General features: G+C 54.1%; 2 protein-coding genes across 6 annotated transcripts in view; both read right to left on the bottom strand.

Annotated features, from left to right (window-relative positions):
* ZXDC (ZXD family zinc finger C) overlaps nucleotides 1-13,763 on the bottom strand; it is a 34,205-nt gene extending 20,442 nt beyond the window's left edge. For 3 of the 5 annotated variants that reach the window (XM_047795584.1, XM_047795585.1, XM_047795586.1), the window contains exons 1-7: nucleotides 12,825-13,759; nucleotides 10,481-10,633; nucleotides 10,308-10,386; nucleotides 9,173-9,303; nucleotides 6,052-6,219; nucleotides 2,374-3,062; nucleotides 907-991 (exon numbers count right to left, since the gene is read on the bottom strand). In XM_047795584.1, coding sequence (XP_047651540.1) covers nucleotides 907-991; nucleotides 2,374-3,062; nucleotides 6,052-6,219; nucleotides 9,173-9,303; nucleotides 10,308-10,386; nucleotides 10,481-10,633; nucleotides 12,825-13,725 — 2,206 coding nt within the window. In that variant the 5' untranslated portion in view covers nucleotides 13,726-13,759. Of the gene's footprint in view, nucleotides 1-906; nucleotides 992-2,373; nucleotides 3,063-6,051; nucleotides 6,220-9,172; nucleotides 9,304-10,307; nucleotides 10,387-10,480; nucleotides 10,634-12,824 lie in introns of all 5 variants that reach the window. The other 2 variants (XM_047795582.1, XM_047795583.1) reach the window with 2 other exon arrangements.
* A 6,114-nt stretch (nucleotides 13,764-19,877) lies between these two features.
* The window catches only part of UROC1 (urocanate hydratase 1), a 36,903-nt gene continuing 31,626 nt past the window's right edge, over nucleotides 19,878-25,154 (bottom strand). Inside the window, 2 exon segments of the mRNA XM_047796134.1 lie at nucleotides 19,878-20,873; nucleotides 22,806-22,905. Of these exon segments, the coding sequence (XP_047652090.1) occupies nucleotides 20,733-20,873; nucleotides 22,806-22,905 (241 nt within the window). The 3' untranslated portion in view covers nucleotides 19,878-20,732.

Genomic DNA, 25,154 nt, shown 5'->3' with positions numbered 1-25,154 from the left:
CTGGCCTTGCTCAGTCGGTTAAGGATCTGGCGTTGCTGTGAGCTGTGGTGTAGGTCGCAGACACGGCTCGGATCCCACGTTGCTGTGGCTCTGGTGTAGGCCGGTGGCTGCAGCTCCGATTCGACCCCTAGCCTGGGAACCTCCATATGCCACGGGAGCAGCCCTAGAAATGGCAAAAAGACAAAAAAAAAAAAGAAAACTGAGTGAGGGGGCCCCCGTCGTGGCTCAGTGGTAATGAACCAGACTAGTACCCATGAGAATGTGGGTTTGATCCCTGGCCTTGCTCAGTTAAGGGTTAAGGATCCTGGGTGGCTATGAGCTGTGCTGTAGGTCTCAGAAGCAGCTCAGATCCCACATTGCTATGGCTGTGGTGTGGGCTGGCAGCTGCAGCTCTGATTTGACCCCCAGCCTGGGCACGTCCATGTGCCGCAGGTGTGGCCCTAAAAAGCAAAAATTAAAAAAAAAAAAAAAACCTGACAGAAAATAGGGCATTATTGTTATTTTAATAAGAAGCCATGAGATCAAGAACAGAAAGATGTAAATAGTATATTGCTAATCCTATGTACCCTTGGATGTTTTAAAAACAAATTTTAGATAAATTACAAAAGAAAAGTGACTTGACAAAATAATGCTATTTGAAGAATTCAATTACCCTTTACCGAAGGACTGACCACAGTTTCCTTGAAGTGCTGTGTCCACTACCCCATTTTCAGGATGAACAAACGAGGTTACAGAACAGCAGTCTGGTTTGGTCCACTTAGCGTTTCTCAAACATTCCAAAAAAGCTGCTGATATTTACAGTGGGAAGAGCTCCTGAAGTGGGACCACAAAGCCGCCCGCCGCCGCCGGCTCCACAGGCCGCCCCCACCTGAGCCCGGCCTGGGCCGCCCCCGCACACAGCCTCACCTGCGCTGCTCCCAGCTCCTTTCTGCTTTATTTTCTTGGCCAGTTGAATGGCTCGGGAATCAGTTCTTGCTGAGCCCCCACCTTCCTGAGACCAAAGAGAAGCGTGTCAGTCACCGGATCCAGACGACAAAGGAAAGGGAGCAGGGCACTACCTCCTGAACAGACTCCAGCAAAGGCTCCCAGGGCCAAAGGCCACGTCCAGTTACAGCCACAGCTGAACGGAATCAGACTTGGAACAATATACATAACTTTATTATCCAGAGAAGCCAAGTTTATTCCTCCAAAGTCTAAAACATTAAAATATTTTACACGGAGACTGTTATAAAGTGACTTACACTCTTCTGTGCCATCTGAAACACCCAGCCCTCCCCCACCCCCACCCTAGTGACCAGGATTAACCTGGCACTTTTCAGAACATGCTACAGGAAGCCTGCTGGGCAGCCCCGGGGCCTGGGTCACACCCTGCAGGGGCTGCTCTGTCCTGGGGCTTGACTCCGAGTCTGACGAGAGCAGGGCAGCAGCTGCATCACTGACTTGGGAAGCTGACTGAGGGCACCCACGCTGGACCTGAACCCCGGAGAACACCCAGCCAAACCCCCGCCCCGTCAGAGGCTGTGCCCTGTGCTCACAGCAGCCCATGTCATACAGTGAGGACAGAACCAGTCAGGCCTGGCCACTGCCAGGCAGAGGCCAGCAGAGGCGTGCCAGGCTGTGCTTCTCCACTGAGAGAGAGCAAGCCGAATCTGTTGGGGGGGTGGGGCACGTTTCTCACAGGCGACACCAATGCAAAAGATATGCTTCTCATTAAATCGTGGAAACCTACTTGATCTTTCCCATCTGAGGCTGAGATAACTCTCCTGGGAATCCCTGGCTGCACTACCTTCAACTGAGGCCTAGTGCCTGCGTAAGTGACGTGAATGCAGTTAAATACCCCCACTGCTGAGCCTCCCGACCGGCACAGTGCCCTCCTACCCTCCAGAAGCAAAGGCTCCAGAGCACACCCTTGTTTTCCAACAATTCTAACTTAAAACTCTGCATTGTTTTCATTTCCATTAAACATTTAGAAACAGCTGATGTCATGACTCCATCTGAGGGCCTGCTACTACATGACAAAGTCAAATGCAGCATGGTCAACATTATCCAATACCCCAGCTTTTGGCAGGAAAAGACGCACATTATCACCAAATCACAGAATTCGAAAAGACCTTAGAAATCATGTAGCCAAAGCCCCTCATTTTAGAAATAAGTGAGAATTTAAGGCTCAGACACGTTAAGCGATTTGCTCAAGGTCGTAACAACTCATCAGTTCCAGACTCAGATCAGAATTCAGACTTCCGACTTGTGGCCTGGGGCTCCATCCTTCTGCAAACCAGGAAGAAGTCTGCACACAAAGGGTTAATCCGGAACACCATCACAGCAGAGCCAGAGGGAAGCTAAGTGGTGGTGAATGAACAGAGCACTTCATACCAGGGAGAGGCCGCTGGTCCCCGCACCAAGCCCCGCATCTGTCTGGGGCCCGTGCTCCTCTGCGGGGCTGGACAGCACAGGCCGAGGCGCCCCTCTGCTTCGCTCCTGCTGCCTGATGGTGTCGGGGCCAGGAGGCGAGTCTGCTTCCACTTTGATGGGAACCAGCAGCTCTGGGACACTGGTGTTTCCCTGGGTGCTGCTGGCAGAGGCTGGCATGCAGGTGTTCGCTGCCGAACTGCTGCCGGAGGTCAAAGCCGGTGGGTCCAGGCTCAAGCTCTTCACAGGCACAGCCACCAAGCAGCCCAGTGCTCCTGCGCCTACACCTTGCGTGTCGTCCATGGCGAAGCTGCGCTGCTGGAGGACCGTGGCCGCTGTCCCGAGGACGAGGGGGCTGTCTGGGCCTGGAGGCACGTCACTGTGGGCCACCAAGACCAGCGGGTCCATGGGCCCTAAGGAAGTGTGACTAGTGGGCAGGTCCCCTCCGAGAGAGGAGCTCATGGAAGTCACATCGATCGTCAGGATCCCAGCGCTTAGCGCCTCGTCAGAGGCCCCAGCGGCACCGCTACTGTCACCAGGCGTGTCGGAGAAGAGGAGTGCCAGGTCCACGTTGCTGAACTCGCTCTGGCCTGGGCCACTGAGGTCACTGCTGGGTGTAAGGGCACTCGGAGCTCCTAGCGGAGGGAAGAGGTCTGGAAAGGAAGGACATGCCCGTCAGCTCCAGCTGTCTGTACCCAAGATGTAAGCAAGCGACAGAGAAGGGGACAAGTGCTGATCCGTGTGCACCCCTGCCCAGCCCCCGAAGGCAGCCCGCACACAGTAGGAAGGCGCTGCTGACTACACACCAGGCCTTGAGCACAGCCTGCCCCAGGGACTTCTGCAGACTGAGGCAAGGACGAGTCCACGTGACTTTCCAAGTCACAATGCCCACTACCAGGAGAGGCCAGGCCTGAATCCTAGTCCCTCTGGCTTCAAACTCCTTCCACTACCCCCCAGTCCCAGGCCACAAGCCCGCACACACCAGGACAGGCTGAACCTGGCTCGGGATATTTCTGGAACCAGCTACGTCAGCCCATGTCTCCCCCAGCTCTCTGCTCACTCCATGACCAGGGAGGAAGTGGTGGGAAACCTGCCTGCCTGCTGCCTCTGGCCGGGAACAGGGCCTGATCCAGGAACCCCCGGCCTCCTCCATGGAGCTCCTCCTGCGGCCCCTCTGCCCTCTGCCGCTCCCTCTGTCCCAGGCTGCAACCACCCTGTCTGGACGGTGGGCAGCAACAGCAAGAACAGGAACAATTCCTGCAACTCCCTTCTCACTTGTGCTTAATCACTGTCGCAAGCCCCTTCCAATATTTGATCATCTGCTAATTAAGTAACTTCAGTAATCAAAGTACCCTTGGCGGAATAATGAACATTAACATACTTTAAAAATGTCACTAATGGGGGTTCCCATTGTAGCTCAGTAGAAATGAACCTGAGTGGTACCCATGAAGACATGGGTTTGACCCCTGGCCTCACTCAGTGGGTTAAGGATCTGGCGTTGCCATGAGCTATGGTGTAGGTTGCAATGCGGCTCAGACCACACATTACTGTGGCTACGGTATAGACCTGCAACTGCAGCTCTGATTCGACCCCTAGTCTGGGAATTTCCATACACCACAACTGTGGCCCTAAACAAAAGTCAGGAACATTCAAGCTGTGGGTTTTTAATATGAACACCTGATGGTCCCAGATCCCAGGACTCCTCAGGCACCAAGCAGACAGGAAAATGGAAGCACAAGGAATCTGGCAAAGGAGACAAGTGAGGCCTTGACATTATTCTCGCCCTCAGAGTCCAGGCACCAGGCCTGCCCAGGGCGAAAGGTGCGCCCAGCCTTCGGTTGTCATTCCCAACCAAACATTAGCAGACTGCCTGAGATGTTGCTAATGCAAATCTAGGGAAGAAACAGACTCTAGACACTGAAAGTAAATAAATGACAACCAAACTCAGAACTCGCCTTCTGTAACTGTCCTATTACTTCAAAATTTAAAAACCGGATCAATATGTTATTGCTTCAATAATCATCTAGTACCAAGGAAACATTCTGGAAGAAATGGCAGTGATTCTCTGATGTTAAAAATGGGAAACCGTCTCTTTCAAAACTTCCCAAAAGTTCCCTTGACTATCTTGAAGACTCCACCCTCTAGGAAGAAATCAAGAATAATTACCTTACACAGACAGATGGAAGTTTGCTCGTGAATTTCCTATTTAGATTTTCTCGAGGGAAGCGGGGCTGTGCCCACAGCATGTCGACATTCCTGGGCCAGGGATCAAACCCAAGCCGCAGCAGTGACCTGAGACCCATCAGTGACCAGATCCTTAAGCTCTGTACCACAACTTCCCTATTTAGCATATTATTTTTATTTTTATTTTTTTGTTTAGCACCACATCTGCAGCATATGGAAATTCGCAGGCTAGGGGGTAGGTCGAATCAGAGCTGCAGCCACCAGCCTATACCACAACCACAGCCACAGGGGATCTGAACTGCATCTGTGACCTACATCACAGCTCACAGCAAAGCTGGATCCTTCATCCCACTGAGCAAGGCCAGGGATCCTAGTCAGGTTCTTAACACGTTGAGCCACAAGGAGAACTCCTTATTTAGCATATTAACAACTCCAGAAATACCTACTGAAGACCTGCTATGCGCAAGGGCCACACACTCAAAAATCATTAAACAAACATTGATATAGAGCGCTCAGCTTAAGGCCACACCATGACCTCACTCCAGCACCTCCTATCAGTGTGACCTCAGGAGTCTGCATTTCTGCCTCTGCTTGTCAGTGACAGGGCAGTCAGGAACCCCCAACCAGGACCACTGAGGGGGACTCCAACAGCCAATCCATAACTTGGTAGAGGCAGTACACGATAAACAAACAGACTCTCCCCAGCACCTTTTTCTCAGAAGGAAAGCCTCAGACACCTCCAGGGTCACCTACCCAACACATGACCACGTCACGTCCTAACTGTGGGGCCTGAGACACCCCCCCATGGTAGCCACCTGACATGGGGTGCACAGACGGGTGCCCATCCCAGTGTCACAGCTGGGTAGTGGCTGTGCCTGAGGTAGCAGACGCCTGAAGGGCTGGCAGCTGCTGCTCAGAAACTATGGCTATGACATCCTCCAGGCCCCGCCCATCCCAGAGCACAGGCTGGTGGGAGGGCTCCACGGGAGAGGCAGGATTCTAAGCCCCACGCCCTGCCTAGTAGGACCCCAGGCCCTGCGCCCAGAATTGCCCCCCTGGACCAGTCATGGTTCCTACACTGTCCCTGGCACATCCTGAAACAGCTTTGTTCTGTCTCCAAAGACCCTCCGGGGCTATGGGAGGGGCAGGAGGGGATGGCAGGCCTTAAAAGAGGAGCTGACATTGGACCCGGTGCGGGGGCAACTCAGGACCAGGTGACAGGTGGAGAGATTCAGACCAAGCTACAAAGGCTGGCCACGCAGAAGCTGAACATTCTTCCTGGGAAGCTCCTTAGAGACCAGGGAAGCAAGAGGGTCAGAGGCAGGAGGTGGCAGGAGAGAGGCCATGAGGCGGCAGCTGCGGCCCCTGGGTGGGGAGATGTGTTGGGCAGGTGCCCTGACCTGGGAGGAGCTTCCCTCCGCGCAAGGGGCCCAGGAAGGAGCAGTGCTCGGGGCAGACCTGGGTGCCGGCGGGGCTGCCTGCCCACGTGCGCCTTCCCGTTGTGCTTGGAGGCAAAGAGCCTGTCACAGCTGGAGGCTGGGCACCTGCTCTTTGGGGCCGCGTCCTGCAGGTGCTTCTTGGAGTGAATGTAGAGGCTGCTCCTCGCAGAGAACCGGGCACAGCACCCTGGGCAGAGAGAGTAGCGCATGTTAGACTGAGGGTCCAGAACCAGCGCCTGACAGCTTGGCCTTGCCCTGGCCTGCAGCAGGTGCCCCCAGGCTGCATCACGAGGTGCCACAGTCAAGAGCAAGCTGTTTTCAAAGGAGGTCTGATGTCTGGCAGCAGCTGTGAACATGACGGTGACCTAGACAAGTCACCCTGGGCCTGTTTCTCCACCCGCCACCTGGGACTGCATCAGACAACTCCATCCTTTGGCTGCTAAAGGCACACCAATCACCTCTATCAACTGAGCTGCTACCGGGAAAAAACCTGTGCCTGTGGCACCTGGGGTTGCAGACCAGCCCCAGCACCGCAAAAGCTATTTTAGCACCGAGAAGCTGACACCCCAGAATCAAGGTGGGAGGGAACCTGGCACTGGCCCTGCCTGGCAGGCTATGCGCCTGCTCTGCCAGGGTCAGTAAGAGCAGAGATGCACACAGGCCGGGAGGAAACCAGAAAATCCAGATATGGCACCCTCCTTCACGCACGATGTCCCACCGCCAGAGCCCGGCACTGCAGGGACATGGGGTGGGGAGAGGGGTTCCTGGTGGCCGCAAGCTCGTGATCTGGTAGGGACACATGAGCAACCAGCTGTCCTAACAGAGGCCAGGGGTCCTGCTGCCCAGTTCCCCGGAGAGACAAGAGGTCTCAGGAGACAGGTTGAGTGTGAGGGGATGGCCAAGGGGCTGCCAGGCTGGGGCCAGGATGGCAGAAGGGCGACAGGCAGAGCTGCGGTCAGGAGCTGGTGGGTCTGCACCCTGTGGATCCTTTCTGGAAAGTGGGGCTAAACGGTACTAGCAGAGCCTGAGAAAGGTACCAAGGCATCGCTACTGTCTCTCGGCGGGCAAGGGGGTAGCAGAGCCAGGCCCAGAAGAGGGCTGGCTTAGGAAAAGAGGCTACAAGGCAGGACACAGCCACATGAGTAAGGGCTCTGCTGCCTCTCAAAGAAGTTGTGGACTTACTTCATTTTCAAACAAAACTCAAACCTGGTTCCAGGGTGGGCTCAATACAGAGCATATGGAAAACAACAGAGAGAAAGCATACCTCCAGCCTTGTCCATGGGTCCCTGTCACCACGTGTACTGTGCTCTATATGGCGCACCCTGTACCCGCTCCCACCTCCCACCCCCGATGAGACCTCAGCATGGGGGCTCCAGAGGCCCATCACACAGCAGGGGTGCTGAGCACACGTCCTGTCCCGCCGCATTCCTGAGGCCAAGGGGCACCCACAGCAGGGCGATTCCAACTGTGATGATATTTGCTAATTAAACAGAGAACAAAATATATCTCCCTTTAATGTGTACTTCCTTTGATGATCAGGAATATGATCATTTTTTCATGTGTATCAAAGATTATCTTCTCCTAATTGCAACATCAGCCCTGTCTCCTCCTCCTCATCCTGTTACTGTGGAAAAGGCTGGTAGTGGTGATGGTATTTTTTTTTTTTTAAACAGCCACACCTGCAGCATATTGAAGGTCCCAGGTTAGGTGCTGAATCGGAACTGCAGCTACCAGCCTACACCACAGCCACAGCGATGCCAGATCTGAGCCGCATCCATGACCTACACCGCAGTTCGCGGCAACACCGGATCCTTAATCCACTGTGCGAGGCCAGGGATCAAACCCACATGCTCACAAAGACCATGATGTATCTTAACCTGCTGAGACACAACGGAAACTCCTTAACTTTGTATCATGGAACATTTCAAACATCAACAAAAACAGAGAAAACAGCATAATCGTCCAGACTCAAGAACTGTCGCCTCTCAGCAAAGCCATAGGTGTCCTGGGATCCCTCTTCCAGCCCTGGCCGTTACCTCCCCTCCCTGGAGGAGGGCACCCTTTCCTGCTGTGTGCATCTCCCGCCACCCAAGACCAGCTCTGAGCTCTCAGGGATGCAGTTACCAAAAGCGGGAACCACCACCTCCGCAGCCAGCGCTGCCCCTTCTCTCTCCCTCGCCCCAGCCTTGCCCCAGCCATCTGGCACCCTTCCCAAACACCCTCTCTCTGCCCCAGTCCCCACCCGCTGTGTGCTCCTCAGTCCACCTGGAGACTCCCCCCATCTGCAGCGGCCCCAGGGCTTGGCCCCAGGCCTCCTGTGCTCATTGGCCAGCAGTGTCGCACAGCAGTGGCTGACACACACTGATGCTTCCTCAGGCCTTACTTAACCTTCTCACCAAGAGTCCCCACAACCACCCAGGCATTACTCCCACTTCACAGATGAGGGAGAGGGTGGAGCTGCTCACAGGTCCTCCTCGCTCCTGGCTGACAGGGAAGCCACCCCTGCACCCCATAACAGACTAAGCAGCCTCCTCTGTGCCCCAATCACCCTGCATGTCAACTGCCTCAAATGCAGCCCTGATGAGGTGGAACTGATTTACCTTCTAGGACCTGCTCGGCTGCAAATGGGTCTGTAACATCCCCTTTTCCTAACGAGGAAACTGAGGCCCAGAGACCCCTGCCCAAGGCCCCTAGCACAGGGAGGCTAGAGCCTGGATACAGCCTGCCCTGGCCTGTGCCCCCACCCCGTGCAGCCACATGGTGGACGGGGGGAACAAGCCGACCCTCCAGTGGCTGAGGAAAACCTCCTAATGTCCTCTTTCAAAAGCCAGCCTGGCAGCATCACTGTCCGATCACAGCACGAGTCCATGCTGCACGCCAATGAAGAACTGGCGTTTCCACCCAGGATTTCACCGAGTCCACACAATTGCTGAACGAAGCAGGTAACTCAGCAGAGCCACCAGCCTAGCAAGCGCCTAGCAAGGGCCCAGACTCAAGTGGGCCTGCTTCTGAATCTGCCCTTGCCCACATGCTGCTCCCAAGACAAAACAACTGGCTAAAGCCAGCCCAGCAAACCTAATGCTGCAATTTACACAATGTACCTCTCAACAGCTTAAGTATCAGTGACGCAGGAAACCTACCTTCTACAGGACACACAAAGGGCTTTGTGCCCAGGTGGGTGACGCTGTGGCCCTTCAGGTGCTCTGCCCTCGTGAACGACTTCCCACAGCCCTCCACAGGGCAGGCAAACCTCCGGTCATCCTCGTGTTTCCTGTAGGACAGAGGGTGGGGCAGAGGTCACTCACATGACCAGAGGCACCAGGCCTCTCAGGTGATTATTTATCTAAAACTCTGCAAGATACACCAAACTACAAACTCCTTGCATTAAAAAAAAGAGTACATTTCAGAAAAATCTTAATTTTTTCCCTAGCCCATGGGGTCGAATGGGCTGCCCTTTAATTAAAAATTCTTTGAGGACTATGCTGATCCTGGAGTCAGACCCAGAAACATGAGTGTGGCTTCAATCTGGGAACAGCTGACTCTCAGAGGCACTGAAGCCACTTCTGCTGCTGAGAAATCCCAACATACACAAGAAGTGCACACAACAAGCCAAATGCAGCACTGAGCCCTGCCCACATGTGAACGTGGTCCTTCTCTACGTAATGCTGACACATGAAGCACCTCAAGCCCCAGCTGTGCAAGTATGGACAGACCGCCCAACCTCCCTGGTCCTGGGCAAAGGGGAAAACAAGCCACAAGGGTCCAGCTGCTGTACAGCCGCATGGGGAACCCAAGCCCAGTGCCGAGTGTCACTTGCACACAGGCCCAGCTTTCCAAGGGCAATGTCCCACTGCAAGAAGTTTGTAATGACACAAGAAAGACTGTGCCTATAACGTGATTTTTTTTTAAATACCAAATTGTATACTCAGTATACAATGAAGTTTAAAAATAAGTAGACACAGGAGTTCCCTGGAGGCCTAGTGGGTAAGGTTCCAGTGTTGTCGTTGTGGTGTGGGTGGTTCCACCTAGGAATTTCTGCATGGCAAAAAAAATAAAATTAAACTTAGAAAAAACTGACTGACTTTTAGGTAATCAGATTCTGAGTGGTTTCCTTAATATGAACTTTCTAAATTTTACAAATTAGCCACATCGGTTGCTTTTTTTTTTTTAACAACTTAAAAAATTCCACCAATTACTGTAGCCATAGGTTTCTGCTACTGACAAACAATTCACTCATTTTCAAAACTGATAACGTAAGCAAAATGTAAAGCTCACCTTTTGTGCCGTAGGAGTTTTGACATGCTGGTGAAGGTCCAGCCACAGCTGTCAGAGTCACAGATAAAAGGTCTTTCGCCTTAGAAAAGAAAAAAACACACCACGTGACTATAAATGCAAGCTCTGCCCACAGAGACCAGAGACCAGACAACCTGCACTGCTGGGCTCCTTACCCGTATGGCTTCTCAGGTGGATTTTCAGGCGACAGGCTTTGTCATACTGCTTACTGCAACCAGGGAAGGAGCAAGAGAAGAGTTCCTGCTCCCTGAAGTGGGCCCGGTTGTGGGAGAAGAGAGCACTCACTGTGATGAACGTCTTCTCACAGCCTGAACACAGAAAACATAAACCCCCTTCACCAGTGTGGCCAAAATCACAGGCAGAGTCAAACCACTCATCACCCCAGGACACAGCTCAAACTGGAGCAAACAAGGAAGAGGATGACTCAGAAGCACCCCCAGAAAGTTACGAACTCTGCCACCTGTTGCATAACAGCTGAAGCAGGGGTGCTCCGGGGAGCCAATGGGTGCACACAGGCCTCTGGCCCCGAGAGGACTCAGAGACAGAGCACCTGATCAAGAGTCCTCCAGGCACAGTCACCAGCTCCTAGTGCTGTAGCACAGACCCTGTGGACATTACGGAAATTCAACTGCCACGGCGGCCTGTTTGAAAGCAAGAGAGGCCAATGCGAGGACCCATGAAGGAGCTCCCAGCTGGTAGGGCTGAGCTGGAAAGGGCTGCAGAGCACTGCAGCATCTGAGACCCTTTGACCTCTTCACCTGTGGGAGCGATGCTGCTCCCTCTACCCTGCAACTGGCCTCGGTCACCTAGCTCCTCTCTCTCCTTTGGCCAACTTCCTCAGGGTTCCCTGCGCTGTCAGAGGTTATGGGGTCATCTTGGCTCATGTGGCCTTTTTCCATCACTTGCATCTTCAACCTCAGCTAGGCCACCAGACTTTGCGTATAACTAGTTCTCCTTTTACAAAAGGTTCAGTGCTCCAACAGGGCAGGAAACAGGAGGCTGCAAGAGGCTTACCAGGTGTCTCTGCACACACTTCTTGAAGCCCTCTTCCTCGAAGACTTCTCTCCTGCCACCAGGTGCCCTCAGGTACATGCTGCGCAGGGAACCCTACTTTCTGTAGCAACACTGAACTGGGAAATGCTGATTTTCCTAAATGCCCGACAACCCTCCCTGCTGGCAAAAATCTGCCCCCACCCTGGCCATTCCTCATCCTGGGATTGGCGTCTTCACACTGGGTCAGGCGAATCTAAACAGGCTCAGCCAGTCCCCTGCCCTATCAGGAACTCCCGACACACACACACACACACACACACACACACACACACACACGCAGCTGACAGTCAGGCCTCACGACTCCCCTCTGCAATCTTTCTTCCCCAGCATTCCCCACTGCCTCTACCTGGATCAGCCCTCAGCAAACCCAGGTCTGGAACATTCAGCAGGGCTTCAACAGCCTGCTCCCACCCATCTCTGATAGACATCCCACTGACCATTCACCTCAAAATCCTCAGGGTGACTGGGTGCCCTGGAGAAGGCTGGACCCCTGACCCTCCTGCCACCACATTCAGGTGCCCCTGTGCTTCTGACCAGAGAGCAGTCGCAAGCCACCAACACATCTGAGTGCAGGGCTCAGAAAGTCGTTAATCAGTGGCCTAAAGCCACGCTCTCCAGGAAGATGGGTGCACAAGACAGCCCAGGACAGGAGGGAAGAAAACACGAAAACATACTAGCAACTAACTTTTATCCCACCCTTTGACATATATTTCATGACATACACGTTATGGAGAGCACACTGCCCTACAGGACACATCAACATGGTCTCAGGTAGAAATACATTCAAGCTCTTCTCTTAACAAAGAATGCGGGAGGCCTCCTGCACCCTTCCAGCTTCACCCCCAGACTCCCTTCCAGCTCCTCCCCCAGCCCCACGACAGCTCACATTCCCTGCCTTGGCTTGGCAGCTTCACCCACCAGCACTCCCTCGGCTTCCCAGGCAGAAATCTATCCCGGGGAGAGTTCACCAGCAATCAGAGCGGAGAAAGACCCCTCCGCGGACTGTATCCGCCTTGCTCAGCCTCAGTCTCTTCATCTGAAGATGAGGACGACTTCCAGAACCTCACAAAACTGTGAAGTCCAAAGGAAATAAAGGTTTTCGAGATACAAAAACAGGGATCGTACACCCGCGACTGTCCCCCCAGCTCCTAAGGTCTCGCCTGGGGCCAGATCGCCCTGCAGTCCGGAGCGCGAGCCTGAAAGTGGGACCGAGCTTTTCTAAACGATGAGACCTGCCTGGAAACTCAAACCTCTGGAAAGACACCTTGCGACCCCGTTAACCGGAAGCACCTTAAGAGAAGCGCTGCCTGCAGCCGGGGAAGGGCGCTGAGACTATCTGGGCTACCTCGCTGTCCCAACCTCGCAGCAACGCAGGGTTCAGGTGCAACCCCAAAACCCGGCAAGAAGAAACGCCGCGTGCTTGGCCCCCGCCGCCGCGCCGCTCACCGGGATAGTCGCACTTGTAGGGCCGCTCGGGCTCGAAGTGGCTGCGCTGGTGCGAGCTGAGCTTGGCATGCGTGGGGAAGCGCTCGGCGCACACCTCGCACTTGAACAGGCTCTCCTGCTCGTGGCCCTTCATGTGCGCCTTGAGGTTGTATACGGTGGTGAACTTCTTGCCGCAGCCGCCCACCGGGCAGCCAAAGGGCCGCAGCTTGTCGTGCGACTGCAGGTGCCGCTTGAGCTTGTAGGACGTGGTGAAGGCCCAGCCGCAGCCGTCCAGCGGGCACTTGAAGGGCCGCCGGCCCTGGCCGCCGCTGTGCGTCAGCAGGTGCACCTTGAGCTGGTGCTTCTTGGCGAAGACGAGAGCGCACTGTGGCTCCGGGCAGCGGTAGCCGGGGCCGGCGGGCGCGCGGCGGGCCTCGGCCGGACAGGCGGCCTCCCGGTCCGGCGGAGAACCCCGGGGCGGTGCAGCAAGCGCGAGGACGCCGCGCTCTAAGCGCACCACCAGGTCCTGGCCGCCGGCGGCCCCGGGGCTCGCGAGAGGCGCGCCGGTAGGGGGAACAAGGGCTGCGCCGCCGAGGGCCTGCGCCGGGCGCCCGGCCGGGCTCGCGGCGACGCTGGGCTCCGGCTCGGGCTCCAGCCGCCCCGGGGCCTCGGCCGCGCCGCGCGCCACTTCCAGCAGCACCACGAAGGAGTCGCCTCCGCCGCCGCCGCCGCCGCCGGGGCCCGCCGGCCGGGCCTCTCCGCACTGCTGCCCCTGCGCGTCGTCCTCGGGGCTCCGCAGCAGCAGGAGACGGCGGCGCGCGGGGCCCGGAGCTCTGCGGGTCCGACCGGGGCCGCCCCCGAGCTGGGGTCCGCGCTGGGCCGGGGCCGGAGCCGGGGGGGCGAGCACCGCCGGCACGTCCATCTTGGGCCACAGCGCGTCCAGCCGCCGCCTCACCGGAAGCCCCGCCCCACCCTCACGCCCTCCGTGCGCGACGCCGTGCGCGACGCCCGCGGGTCAACGCCAAAACCCGGCGCGTTGCAGGCCCGGCCCGAGGCGCGCGTGCGCGGGGCGGTGGGCGGGGCGTGGGCGTCCACCGGGGCGCGTGACGTCAGGGCTTCTCTCCGCGGGCGGTCCGGGGTTGTTAGAATCCCGGCCGGGTCACGCCGCCCCCCACTCCCCCGCCGCTCTTGTTGAGCGCGGGGGAGCTGCGGTTAGAGGCCCAACCAACTCAACCAGCCTCCCCTTGCTTCAGGTACCTCCCTGGACCCACCGCGGCCGCCTCGGCCCCCGCCCCCGCCCCCCAGTCGCTCCTCTGCAGGTCGCGCTGCTGGTCTTCCGAAACGCATGTCAGGCCGCACCTGCTCCCCAACTCGACCCCTCGCTGCAGTCCCACCGCCCCGTGCGTCCCCCACACCCGCTGGACGGGCAGGTTCCAACTTGGAGACTGCTCTCGCAGCGCCCCTCTTCCTTTGACAGCTCTCAGTCGCAGTAGTTTTATCGTCCCTTTCCTGCTAATTCATCGTGACTCTAAAATGAGGACCCCGTGAGGACAGGAGCCCTGTCCTCTCATTCACAGCTGTGACCGGGGGCGAGCAGAGAGGACTTTTAGTAGATGTATTGAATTGATGAATGCTTGATTATTAAAGTACTTTAAGAATAAGGTACTTAAATAATATTAAAAGAATAGGACACATCCTCATATATACATAAGGATTTGTGCCAAAATACAAATTGCTCCACTACCATTCAGTGAAGGGACAACCTTTTCAATAAAGGGTACTAGGACAACTGGATATCCACGTACAACAGAATGGGTTTGGCCCTCTGCCTCCTACCAAAGGCAAAAAGGAACTCAAAATGGATATAAAGGCTATAACTACAAAACTACTAGAAGAAAACATAGATGTAGATCTGTATGACCTTGGATTAGGGGACAGGTTTCTTAGATTTAAAAACCAAAAGCACAACCAATGAAAGAAACAAATTGGCCATCAAAATTAAAAACTCTTTTGGGTGAAAGAATACAAACAAGAAAGTGAAAAGATAATCCGCAAAATGGAGAAAAGTTTGCAAATGATATATCTGATGGGGATCTACTATCCAAAATATATTTTAAAAAACTCTTATAACTCAATCACAAAAAGACAACCCAATTTAAAAATACACAGAAGATGTTAGACATCTTTCCAAAGAAAAAATAAAAGTGAAATGGGAAATGCAATACAAAACCACAATGAAATACCACTGCACACCTACTAGGTTAGCTGTAATTTTTTTGGGGGGTGGGGGAGTTGTGCCCGTGGCATGCCAACATTCCCAGGCCAGGGATCGAACACCCACCACAGCAGCAACCTGAGCCACCGCAGTGACAATACCGAATTCTTAACCCACTGCACCGCAAGAGAACTCCCCAGATTCTTAACTCCTAGGCCACCAGAGAACTCCAAGGATGATTATAATGTTTTAAATGGATAATAACAAGTGTTGGTGAGGATGTGGAAAAATTGAAACCTTCATACTTTCTGGTGGGAATGTAAAATGGTAAAGCTTCTGCAGAAGTCTTGGCAGTTCCTCAAAAAGTTAAAGGTGAATTTCTATATGACCCAGCAACTCCACTCCTAGGCATACATCCAAAAGAAATGAAAACACATTCACACAAACACTTGTATGTAGATGTTCACAGTACCATTATTTGTAATATTAATTTAAAAAAATTAAAATAGTCAAGTGTCCATCAATAGACAAAAGGGTAAGCAAAATATGGCATATCCATCCAAAGGAGTATTATTTCACCATAAAAAGGAATAAAGTACTGATATTACACATGGATGAACCGTGAAAACATGCTAAGGGAAAGAAGCCAGACCCCAGAGACCAGATATTGTGTGACTCCAGTCAAATGAAATCTGCAGAAAGATAAATCTATAAAGGCAGAAAATAAATTAGCCGTTGCCAGGGGATGGAGGGAAGGGAATTAGGACTAATTGCTAACAGCTAAGGTATTTCTTTTCAGGGTGATGGAATGTCCTGGAATTAGACAGCAGTGATGAGTACGGAACACAGTGAGTGTACAAAAAACACCGACTTATGCACTCTAAAACAGTGTTTTGTATGTCTCCACTAAAAACATGCTGTTAGAGGTCCATGCAGAATATTGTTGATGAGGATCCTGCCTGTTTAGGAGGGCAACTAAACGTGTGTTCATGTGCCTGCATGTCCTTGGAAAGTTTCTGGAAAGATGCACGAGACACTGCTAGCAGCTGTGACTGCTTTTGAGCTGAGGCGGGAAAGGGCACTTTCACACCACACCTCACTTCCCTTTGGCATTTTTTTGTTTTAGCTCATGAGTGTTTTTAAAGTAATTGTTATAATTAAATGTTTCCATTATGTAAAACAGTGTAATAGGTACTCAAAAAACTAAACACAGAATTACCATATGACCCAGCCAACCCACCTCTGCATATAATCCAAAATCATTGAAGGCAGGGACTCTAGCAGATGTTTGCACCCACGTACACAGCAGCATTATTCACAACCACCAAAAGGTGGAAGAAACCTAAAAACACACTGATGGATGAGTGATAAAGAATGTGATTTATGGATACAGCAGAATATTATTCAGTCTTTAAAAAGAAGGAAATACTGATACATGGGACAACTTGAATGGACATTGAGGACAATATGCCAAGTAAAATAAGGCAGTCCTGAAAAAAGAAACACTGCATTGATCCATTTCCATAAGGTCCCAAGAGCACACAGACTCACAGGGACAGGACGTAGATGCTGGGGCCGGGGGCTAGGAGAGTTACTGGGTAACAAAGACACGGATTCAGTAGAAGATGAAGCATTCTGAAGACCATGATGGTGGCACTGCTCCACGATGTGAATGCACGTAACACCACTGACCTCAGCACCTACAAATGGTTAGGATGGTAAATTCTGGCATATGTGTTTTACCACCAGAAAGAAAAAATTCTAATGAAAAGCATTTGGTGGCAACATGGATGTTTCCATTCTCTGAGTTTTCACCTTTCAAGAGTGACTTCCAGCATTTAAAAAAAAAAAAAAAAAAACCCACCCTGGGTTTGCTGCCACTGTCACAGTGGCGGGGGGGGGGGGGGGGGGGGGGTTACTGTGAGGGGCAGAAAGGCTCAGTCACCCCTCAACTTAAGCAGTACTGACTGCTGAGAAGCCCATGTTCTAAAGGGCTTCCCCTGCAGTGGCAGGACTGCAGACCCTCAGCGTCCCAGGCCCTGTTTCTCTCCGAACAGGTGGGTGGAGGAAGCGGTTGGGGAGGAGAAGCAGAGGATGCACATGGAGAATCCCACCAGCTGGGCTGCTACTAGCACCTGCTGGGCTGGAAGGCAGACTTTGAATGGTCAGCCCAAGTGCTGTCCTTCCCAAGCTCTGGCAGGAGTGTGGCCAGCTGGGTGTTACAGTGCACGGGTTTTTTTTCCTCCACCACCATGGAGCAGTCAGCTCAGTTCCAACACTTATCTCCTGGGAGGACCCACAGCTCAAGGGCTCTGTCGTCAAGAGTGCCTCTGGGCCCGCCTCAGATGCCCACTGCAAGTTCGGGCTGCCCCCTGTGCTTCGGACCCTCCGACTGTAGATGCAGGGCTCCCATGACAACCCCCCTCGGGATGCATTAATTGGTTAGAGCAGCTCAGAGAACCCAGAGAAACATTTTACTTTCTAGATCACTAGACTGTTATAAATAACTCAGGAATGGCTGGATGGAAGAGATGTGGAGGCCGAGGCACGTGGGAAGGACTCTGAGTGTCCACACCGTGAGGGAACCCTCTCCCAGACCTCCATGGGGTCACCAGCCTGGAGCTCCCTCCACCACCTTCCCATGGGACTGTCACGGAGGCTCCAGGACACAGGCACAGGTGACTAAATCACTGGCTATGGAGATTTAGTCCAGCCCCTCTTTCCCTCTCAGGGGTCAAGGGTGGGAAACAACATTCCAAGCCTCCAGTCACCAGGTGGGCTCCCTGGCAACCAGTCCCCACTGAGAAGTGGCCCCAATTCACCTCCTCAACAGAAATGCAGGTGTGGCTGAAAGGGGCCTGGTATGAATACCACACACCTTCCCTCTCATCCCTTAGGAAATTCCAAGGGTTTGAGGGGCTCTGTGCCAGAAACAGGGACCCGGGAAAGCTGAAGGCATGGTTCAGTGTGAGGGCTGAGGCAGCTGGTGGTGTCGAGTCCACTCCAGGGGCAGGAGATGAGATGGAATGTCCCAGTTCACTGAGCGAGGCAGGAAGAGGCCAGCTCCTCCTGCCTCCACCTTGACTGCTTGCTCAAGGCCTCCACCTCCTTAGTAGAGGGGCTGCTACTAGATTTTTAAGTGAAAAATCGATTTTTAAAAATTGGTGACTAAGGAGCTCCCATTGTGGCGCAGTGGTTAACGAATCCAACTAGGAACCATGAGGTTGCGGGTTCGATCCCTGGCCTTACTCAGTGGGTTAAGGATCCGGCGTTGCCGTGAGCTGTGGTGTAGGTAGCAGACGCGGCTCAGATCCCGCGTTGCTGTGGCTCTGGCGTAGGCCGGTGGCTACAGCTCCAATTGGACCCCTAGCCTGGGAACCTCCATATGCTGCGGCAGCAGCCCAAGAAATGGCAAAAAGACCAAAAAAAATTTTTTTTTAAATAAATCTTACTTAAAAAAAAAAAAATTGGTGACTAAGTCAAAAAAATTTTAAAGAGGGCCAGCCAAACAAAACACAATTGCAGGTCAAGTCTGACCTCAGCCCCTAGGGTCAGAGCCTGCCCTAGAAGGCGCAGGGCAAGGTTGCAGAGGCCTCCCGCACTGGCCTGGGGGGGCCAGCAGGGAAAGCCTCTGGTTCCTGGCAGGTCCAATCAGCACCTGAGATCTTCACAAACTCATTTTCTTTTTTTTTTTTTTTGTCTTTTTGCCATTTCTTGGGCCGCTCCTGTGACATATGGGGGTTCCCAGGCTAGGGGTTGAATTGGAGCTGTAGCCACCGGCCTACGCCACAGCCACAGCAACGCGGGATCCTTAACCCACTAAGCAAAGCCAGGGATCGAACCCGCAATCTTATGGTTCCTAGTCAAACTTGTTAACCACCGAGCCTCGACAGGAACTCCCACAAACTCATTTTCAGGGCAGCCAAGCCCATGCCCATCAGGGCCAATTGGTTTCCATCTTAATCCTTTTGCTGAAAACATTTCTCAGTGGACCACACACCTCTGCTTTCCTAAGGAAGGTTGGCAAAAGGCTGCTGCTGGTCACGAGGCACAGATACCTAAATTAATGTTTTAATTCTTTGCTAAGTGTGGGAAAAGGCAAGAATCCAGGTTCACACACAACGTCTCCAGAAAATATCCAACTATCTGAGGGCCTGATGCCAGGTTCCCAGACCACAACCAACCTCATCGCCATCCTCACCCTGAAGATTCAGTGGGTGTGGAAGGTCAGCGGCTGCAGTGGGAAGGGACTCGAACCTTTTGTAGAGCCAGGTAGAGAGGAATATTCTGGACTTGGCATCCCCATGCTGCCGAGGCTATGGTCAGCCACCCTGCTCCTGGCTGGCAGCAGAGGCAGGGAGGGAGCCTGTTTACTGGCAGGCTGAAGTAAGGAGCCCAGAGAGGGTGTGAAGTCCCCAGACCTGGCTCTGAGGCTGGCCATTGAGCCCTGGCTGCCCTTAATAAGGAAGGTGCTGGATGGGAAAGTTTTCGGGAGGGCCTGGTCTTCACACTGAACGTATGTCTTTGATTCTGCCCCGGAACAGGGAGTGTTCATGCATGAATACGCAGCAGGGAGCCTTCCACAGAGACTTGTTCAGAGCGATCTGATAATCTAGCCCCTCTGCCTGCTGCGTGGAACATAAGCCCTGCTGGGACGTTTTTAACAAGTGAGGGTCAAGGAGAGGGGCCATCCGGGCCTGGGACAGCAGCTCCATGCACCGCCAGGATCCCAGGCACCGCTGGCTTTCCGCGTGCGCTCTTCTCACGCAACCACGGTACACATGGTCACAGCAGTGTTGCTGTGCTTCCAGGCATCACACCTGAGGTCCTGACAGGAAGAAGACACAGCAATCCAGCCCTATCTGTCCATTTTTATTACAGTTTTCCCAGAAGTCCCACAACAGGCTCCCCATGGGCTAGAACTAGGCCAGTAGTCACTCCTAATTACAGGGAGTGCTGGAAAATCAACTACTTTTTCTGTGTATCTCACTGTCCAGACAACACTGGGGTTTTGCTAGTCCAGGAAAAGGCAGAATGGCCACTGGGAGGAGACAAGCAGTGCTGAAGTTTGAGGACTCAGTCCCCAGCTAGACGCGGGAAGGGAGGCGTGTCAGGCTTTCTGCAGCCCCTTGGAGCTCTGTCCCCAATCTCTTAACTTTTTGTTCAGGATGGGTCATCTGTTAACCTGCCTTGGGCCCATCCAAGGCTAAGACTGAGAACCAAGGGGACAGTAATGTGGTCAAAGCTGGGCCACTTTGTGTAGTGAGGTCATCGGTGTCCCTGCATGGACAGCTAGCACGGGTGGCAGGCCCACCTCTGCCCAGTCCCCTGGCCACCCAGGTGGGTGGAGGGAGGACAGTGTGAGGGCTGAGAACCGACCAAAGGAACTCAGCTCCTTGGCAGAAGGGGGACCTGCAGGTGGCTCCAAGGGGCTGGTGGGTGCCTGGCTCAGCTACTGTTCCCCTGACAGGGCCTGGGCCACCAGGTGGCAGGACCCAGCCCTTAAAAAGACCTCACCAACTCGGGTTCCCAGGGGAGGTGGCAGAGGCCCCACCTGTCTGGCCTCAGCGGGCTCGTCTGTGAGATGGGGACACAGTGACATTCCCTTGGGGGTGGTGGGACACAAGAGGTGTGTGGGAAGCTCGGAGAGGAGAGTGAGTAGTGGAGGTGAGGACGGGGCTGAAGGGGAGGGGACCACGGGCTCTCAGTCCTGCTCAAGCCTGCAGGGCCTGCTGCAGCATGTGCTCATCTGTCACCTCGTGGGGCAACGTCACCACCAAGCCTGAGTTCTCCTGCATAGTCTGGCAGATGATCTCATAGGCCTTCCGGTTCCCGGACCAACAGCGGCGGGCCACCTACCAGCAGGGTGGGATTGGATGGTACATTCTGGACCGTGTGGCCACTCCTCCATGGCGGGACCTCTGTGCTACCCACGGGCCGACCCAGCATCTGCCCCACCTCCACTCCAGCTCAGACCTCCTCCTCTCCTGGCTAGAAACCCGACCCACCCACCTCTGACCTGACACTGGCCGGCCTTCTGCGCAGCCTCCTCACCTCCAGGTGGACCCTGGCTGGGCCCCCAGGAGTCACCCTCAGAGCACAGGCACCCCGGCTCTGCCTTCATACTTCCTGTCTGCCTCACTACGTCTGGTCCACTCTTGTCAGGGCTCCCTGGACGGTGGCCTGGCACCTCCCCCTGCCTCCTACTTCTTCTTGCCAATAGCCTCCCCAGCTGTCCCAACCACCCCCTCTCTGCCTTCAGGACTCCTAAGGAGTCAACGCCCTGGGTCCCCTCCACCCTCCACTCTCAGGCTTGGGCCACCGGAGTCTAACTCGTTGACCCTCGCATTGAGCTCCCCAAGCCCCCTCCCCACTTTGCTCACATCTGCAGGTACCCCCCCCCCCATCACCACCTGACCTCCATTTGTGCTGCTTTCCCTTCAGGCCTTGTGATGTGGCCACAGAAAAGGACGGAGCCCCTGCTCCATCACCACAACATACTTACGTGCATGTGCACACTCACACCCACAAGGTACACCTGTGCAACACACATGCACGCACATTCCCTCCCACATGCACGGGCATGCACACACTCGCACGCCCACATGGTGCACCTATGCAACACACACACACACTCCCATACACACCTGCACGTGCACACTCACACCCACATGGTGCACCTGTGCAACACATATGCACGCATACACTCCCTCACACTCAAGAACTCACACCCACATGGTGCCCCTGTGCAATACACATGCATGCACACACTCACTCATGAACTTCCACACCCACATGGCACACGTGTGCAAGACACACATGCATGCACAACACACAAAAAACACTCTCACACACTCACACAGGGCACACACATGCTCACACACACGCAGCACAACACACACACGAGACACACACCACCCTTGCACACCCACACACATGTGTGACACACTCATACACAGGCAGACTGTACTCATGCATGAGCAACACAACTCACACAGTACACACAATCCACTCGAACACACACACAACACACATACACGGACACACACGCACATGCAATACACATACAGGCACTCTCTCACATACACACCTGCAGCGTGCAACAACTCACATGGCACACATTGGCTTGCACACATTCACACACTCACCTACACACACAACACACTCACACGCTCCCTTTCTCACACACACACAGTGTAACACTCACTTATACATTCTCACCATCACACACACACGCAGAACACACACAACTCACACAGGCTCACACACACACTTACCTACACACACTCAGAACTCACACACCTCACTTACACATTGCACTTATACACACACACACTCACATGCGCATGCACAAAACACACAGGGCACATGTGTACACACTCACACCGTGTAACGCACTCACCTGTAACACAATCTCACACATGTGCACACAATCTTACACATGTGCTCACACATTCTCTCATACACGCTCACCCTTATGAACACACCTCACATACATGCACATCCACATGGATATAAACACACATGCGTGCACACTCAACACACTCCCATCCATATGCACATACACACACGCATACACACATACAAGCACTTTCATGCATGTACTCACACAAATACTCACATGTGGGCACACATATGTGCACACACATACACACACACTTTCTCTCTCTCCGTCACACACAGCAAAGCAGACTATCTCCTGGGCATCAGGCAGGGCTTCCTTGCAGCTCTAGTCCAAGGAAACAGAGCCATCGATGGTGGGGGGGGGGGGGCTGGTGGGCACTCACTCCGTTGGAGACGTCCCAGCTGAGCATCATCCTGGCCTTCTGCTCAGCCTCCTCGGTCCCGTCCAGCACAAGGCCAAATCCCCCATTGATCACCTCACCCCTGCAAGAGGCAAAGAGTTTCCAGGTCACTCCCAGTCCTGACCCTGAGACAAGCAGGCAAGTTTTGGAAGCATAGTCGGTTCCACAGCCAGGAGCCTGCCTGCACCCCGATAGCCTGGGAGTGCAGGCTGCCCACTCATGCCTTTGTGTTTGACCCCATGGACCCCAAGCACACCTACAGGACCCACCACGCCGTGCCTCTGGAGGTGATGGGACCACCTCCTCCCACAGTTCCTGAGTGAGTGCAAAGCAGCCCTGGGCATGCTGTGCTGCTCCATCCAGCTAACTCTTCCTGCCAGTCTCTGTGCTCCTTATCTCTCTCAACCCCTTGCCCTGCTTTGCATTAAATGAGTCTTGGGTCCTGATAATGGATTTGAGGGCCGAGCTCCTTTGTGTTCAGTATTTCTTGATTTCCATTTAAAACATTTCCTGGACTGTGTCCCTTCCCGGGTTTTTCCTGGCTCCCACATGTCTTAATGGATGTGTGACTGATGTGTGTCCTTGCCCAGCATTTGCCTTGCAGTTGCCCCCTTCACCCATGAACACCCTCTCCTTCATGGTGCCCTTGGATCCGTCCTCACCCTCTACCTCCCTTGCAAAGGCGACTGCCCAGCTGGACTCCTGATCCGCTCACATCCCTGACCCCTCCATCCTCACATGCAGGACACACCCTTGATCTTGTCAGCACCTGCCAGGTTTTCCTGCCAAACTCCAACCCCTGGGGCCCCAGCATCCACTGGCCAGTGCCTGCCCCCGACCCTGAATCCTAAGGTGCCGTGAGTTTCTGTTGTCTCAGATCCTTCAGGCCATCTGGCCTCTCCTGTCTCAACCACCTCAGCCGGTTCCTACCAAGAGGGTAAGGACCCTCTGCCCCAGGAGCCACCAGTGCCCCCCCACCCCAGGTGTGGAAGCTCATCTCCTGTCGGGGGGCCTGAAGCCCTGCAGCTGGGTGGCCCAGTGCCTGCCAGCACATCCCACTGGCCCCTATGGGGGAGGGCTCCACACAGATTTAGGGTCTTCACCACTTGCTGGTCAGGGGCTGGTGCCGAGGGGCAGAGGAGAAAGTGGGCATCAGGCACCATTGCCGTTGACGACCCCAACGTGTCCTTTGCCCAGAGAGTCTTTTGGGGACTAAAACTACATCTTTGGATTTGGGAACATGAAGCCCAGGTGGTCAGAGAGCCAAGATGCTTGGCTCCAGGCGGCCTCTGCAGTCCCTGCCCGGAGAAGCCCTGGGCCAGGAGGATGGCAAGAGAGGAGGCCCCTGTCGTGGAGTGGGGCAGGGGACAGTGTCCTCACAAACAGACTAGACAGCCAACTGGCCTGATAAAATGGACATAAAAGCAGAGCCCTAGGTCACACGTAAGAAAAGGTGGTGCCAGCTGTCCTAGGGAAGGAAATACTCAATATTGTAAGATGAGTAAGGAAAGGACACTCTGTCTATAAACAGGGACTGCTGGGCAGACACCAGCACTCAACCCGAGAGGGGCTGCAAGGAGACGGGCAGTGCAGGGAACAGAGAGTGACCCACCACCGACACTGATCAGCTCCAAAACAGAGAGCCAACACTCAGTGTAAAAACTGAGAGCCAACCAAGATGTATCAAGGTAGTTTATGACTTAGAAACATGGCTTTTTGTCCAACAACCAAAGATACAGCTGAGAGTTCCTGTCGTGGTGCAGTGGTTAACGAATCTGACTAGGAACCATGAAGTTGTGGGTTTGATCCCTGGCCTTGCTCAGTGGGTTAAGGATCCGGCATTGCCGTGAGTTGTGGTGTGGGTCGCAGATGCAGCTCGGATCCCGCATTGCTGTGGCTCTGGCTTAGGCCGGTGGCTACAGCTCCGATTAGACCCCTAGCCTGGGAACCTCCATATGCCTCGGGAGCTGCTCAAGAAAAAAGGCAAAAAGACAAAAAAAAAAAAAAAAAGATCTAGCTGGAGCTGGAAGGAAGATCAGGGTGTGAGGCAGGTCTTCCCCACTCACTTCCAAGGGAAGTTCTGCAGAAGTATTTGTCTTAGAGACAAGAGAGCGGACCAGAGGGACCCTGAGCTTACCCCCTCCCACCAGCACAGCAAAGTCACAGCTACCTGCTGAACAACCATCGATGAAAAAGACTAGAACCCACCACAAAAGGTGTTCCACATCCAAAGTCATAAAGAAGGAACCAGGATGAGACAGTGGTGGGGAGACAGCTGGCCTTGCCATGCCACCAAGCCCACCCCCCCACCACCTCCAGTGATAACCAGAA

Source organism: Phacochoerus africanus, chromosome 9 (assembly GCF_016906955.1).
Source record: "Phacochoerus africanus isolate WHEZ1 chromosome 9, ROS_Pafr_v1, whole genome shotgun sequence".
NCBI classification, from domain to species: domain Eukaryota; kingdom Metazoa; phylum Chordata; class Mammalia; order Artiodactyla; family Suidae; genus Phacochoerus; species Phacochoerus africanus.
Note: the sequence above shows the minus strand (reverse complement) of the source record. Positions and strands in the feature narration are given on the sequence as shown.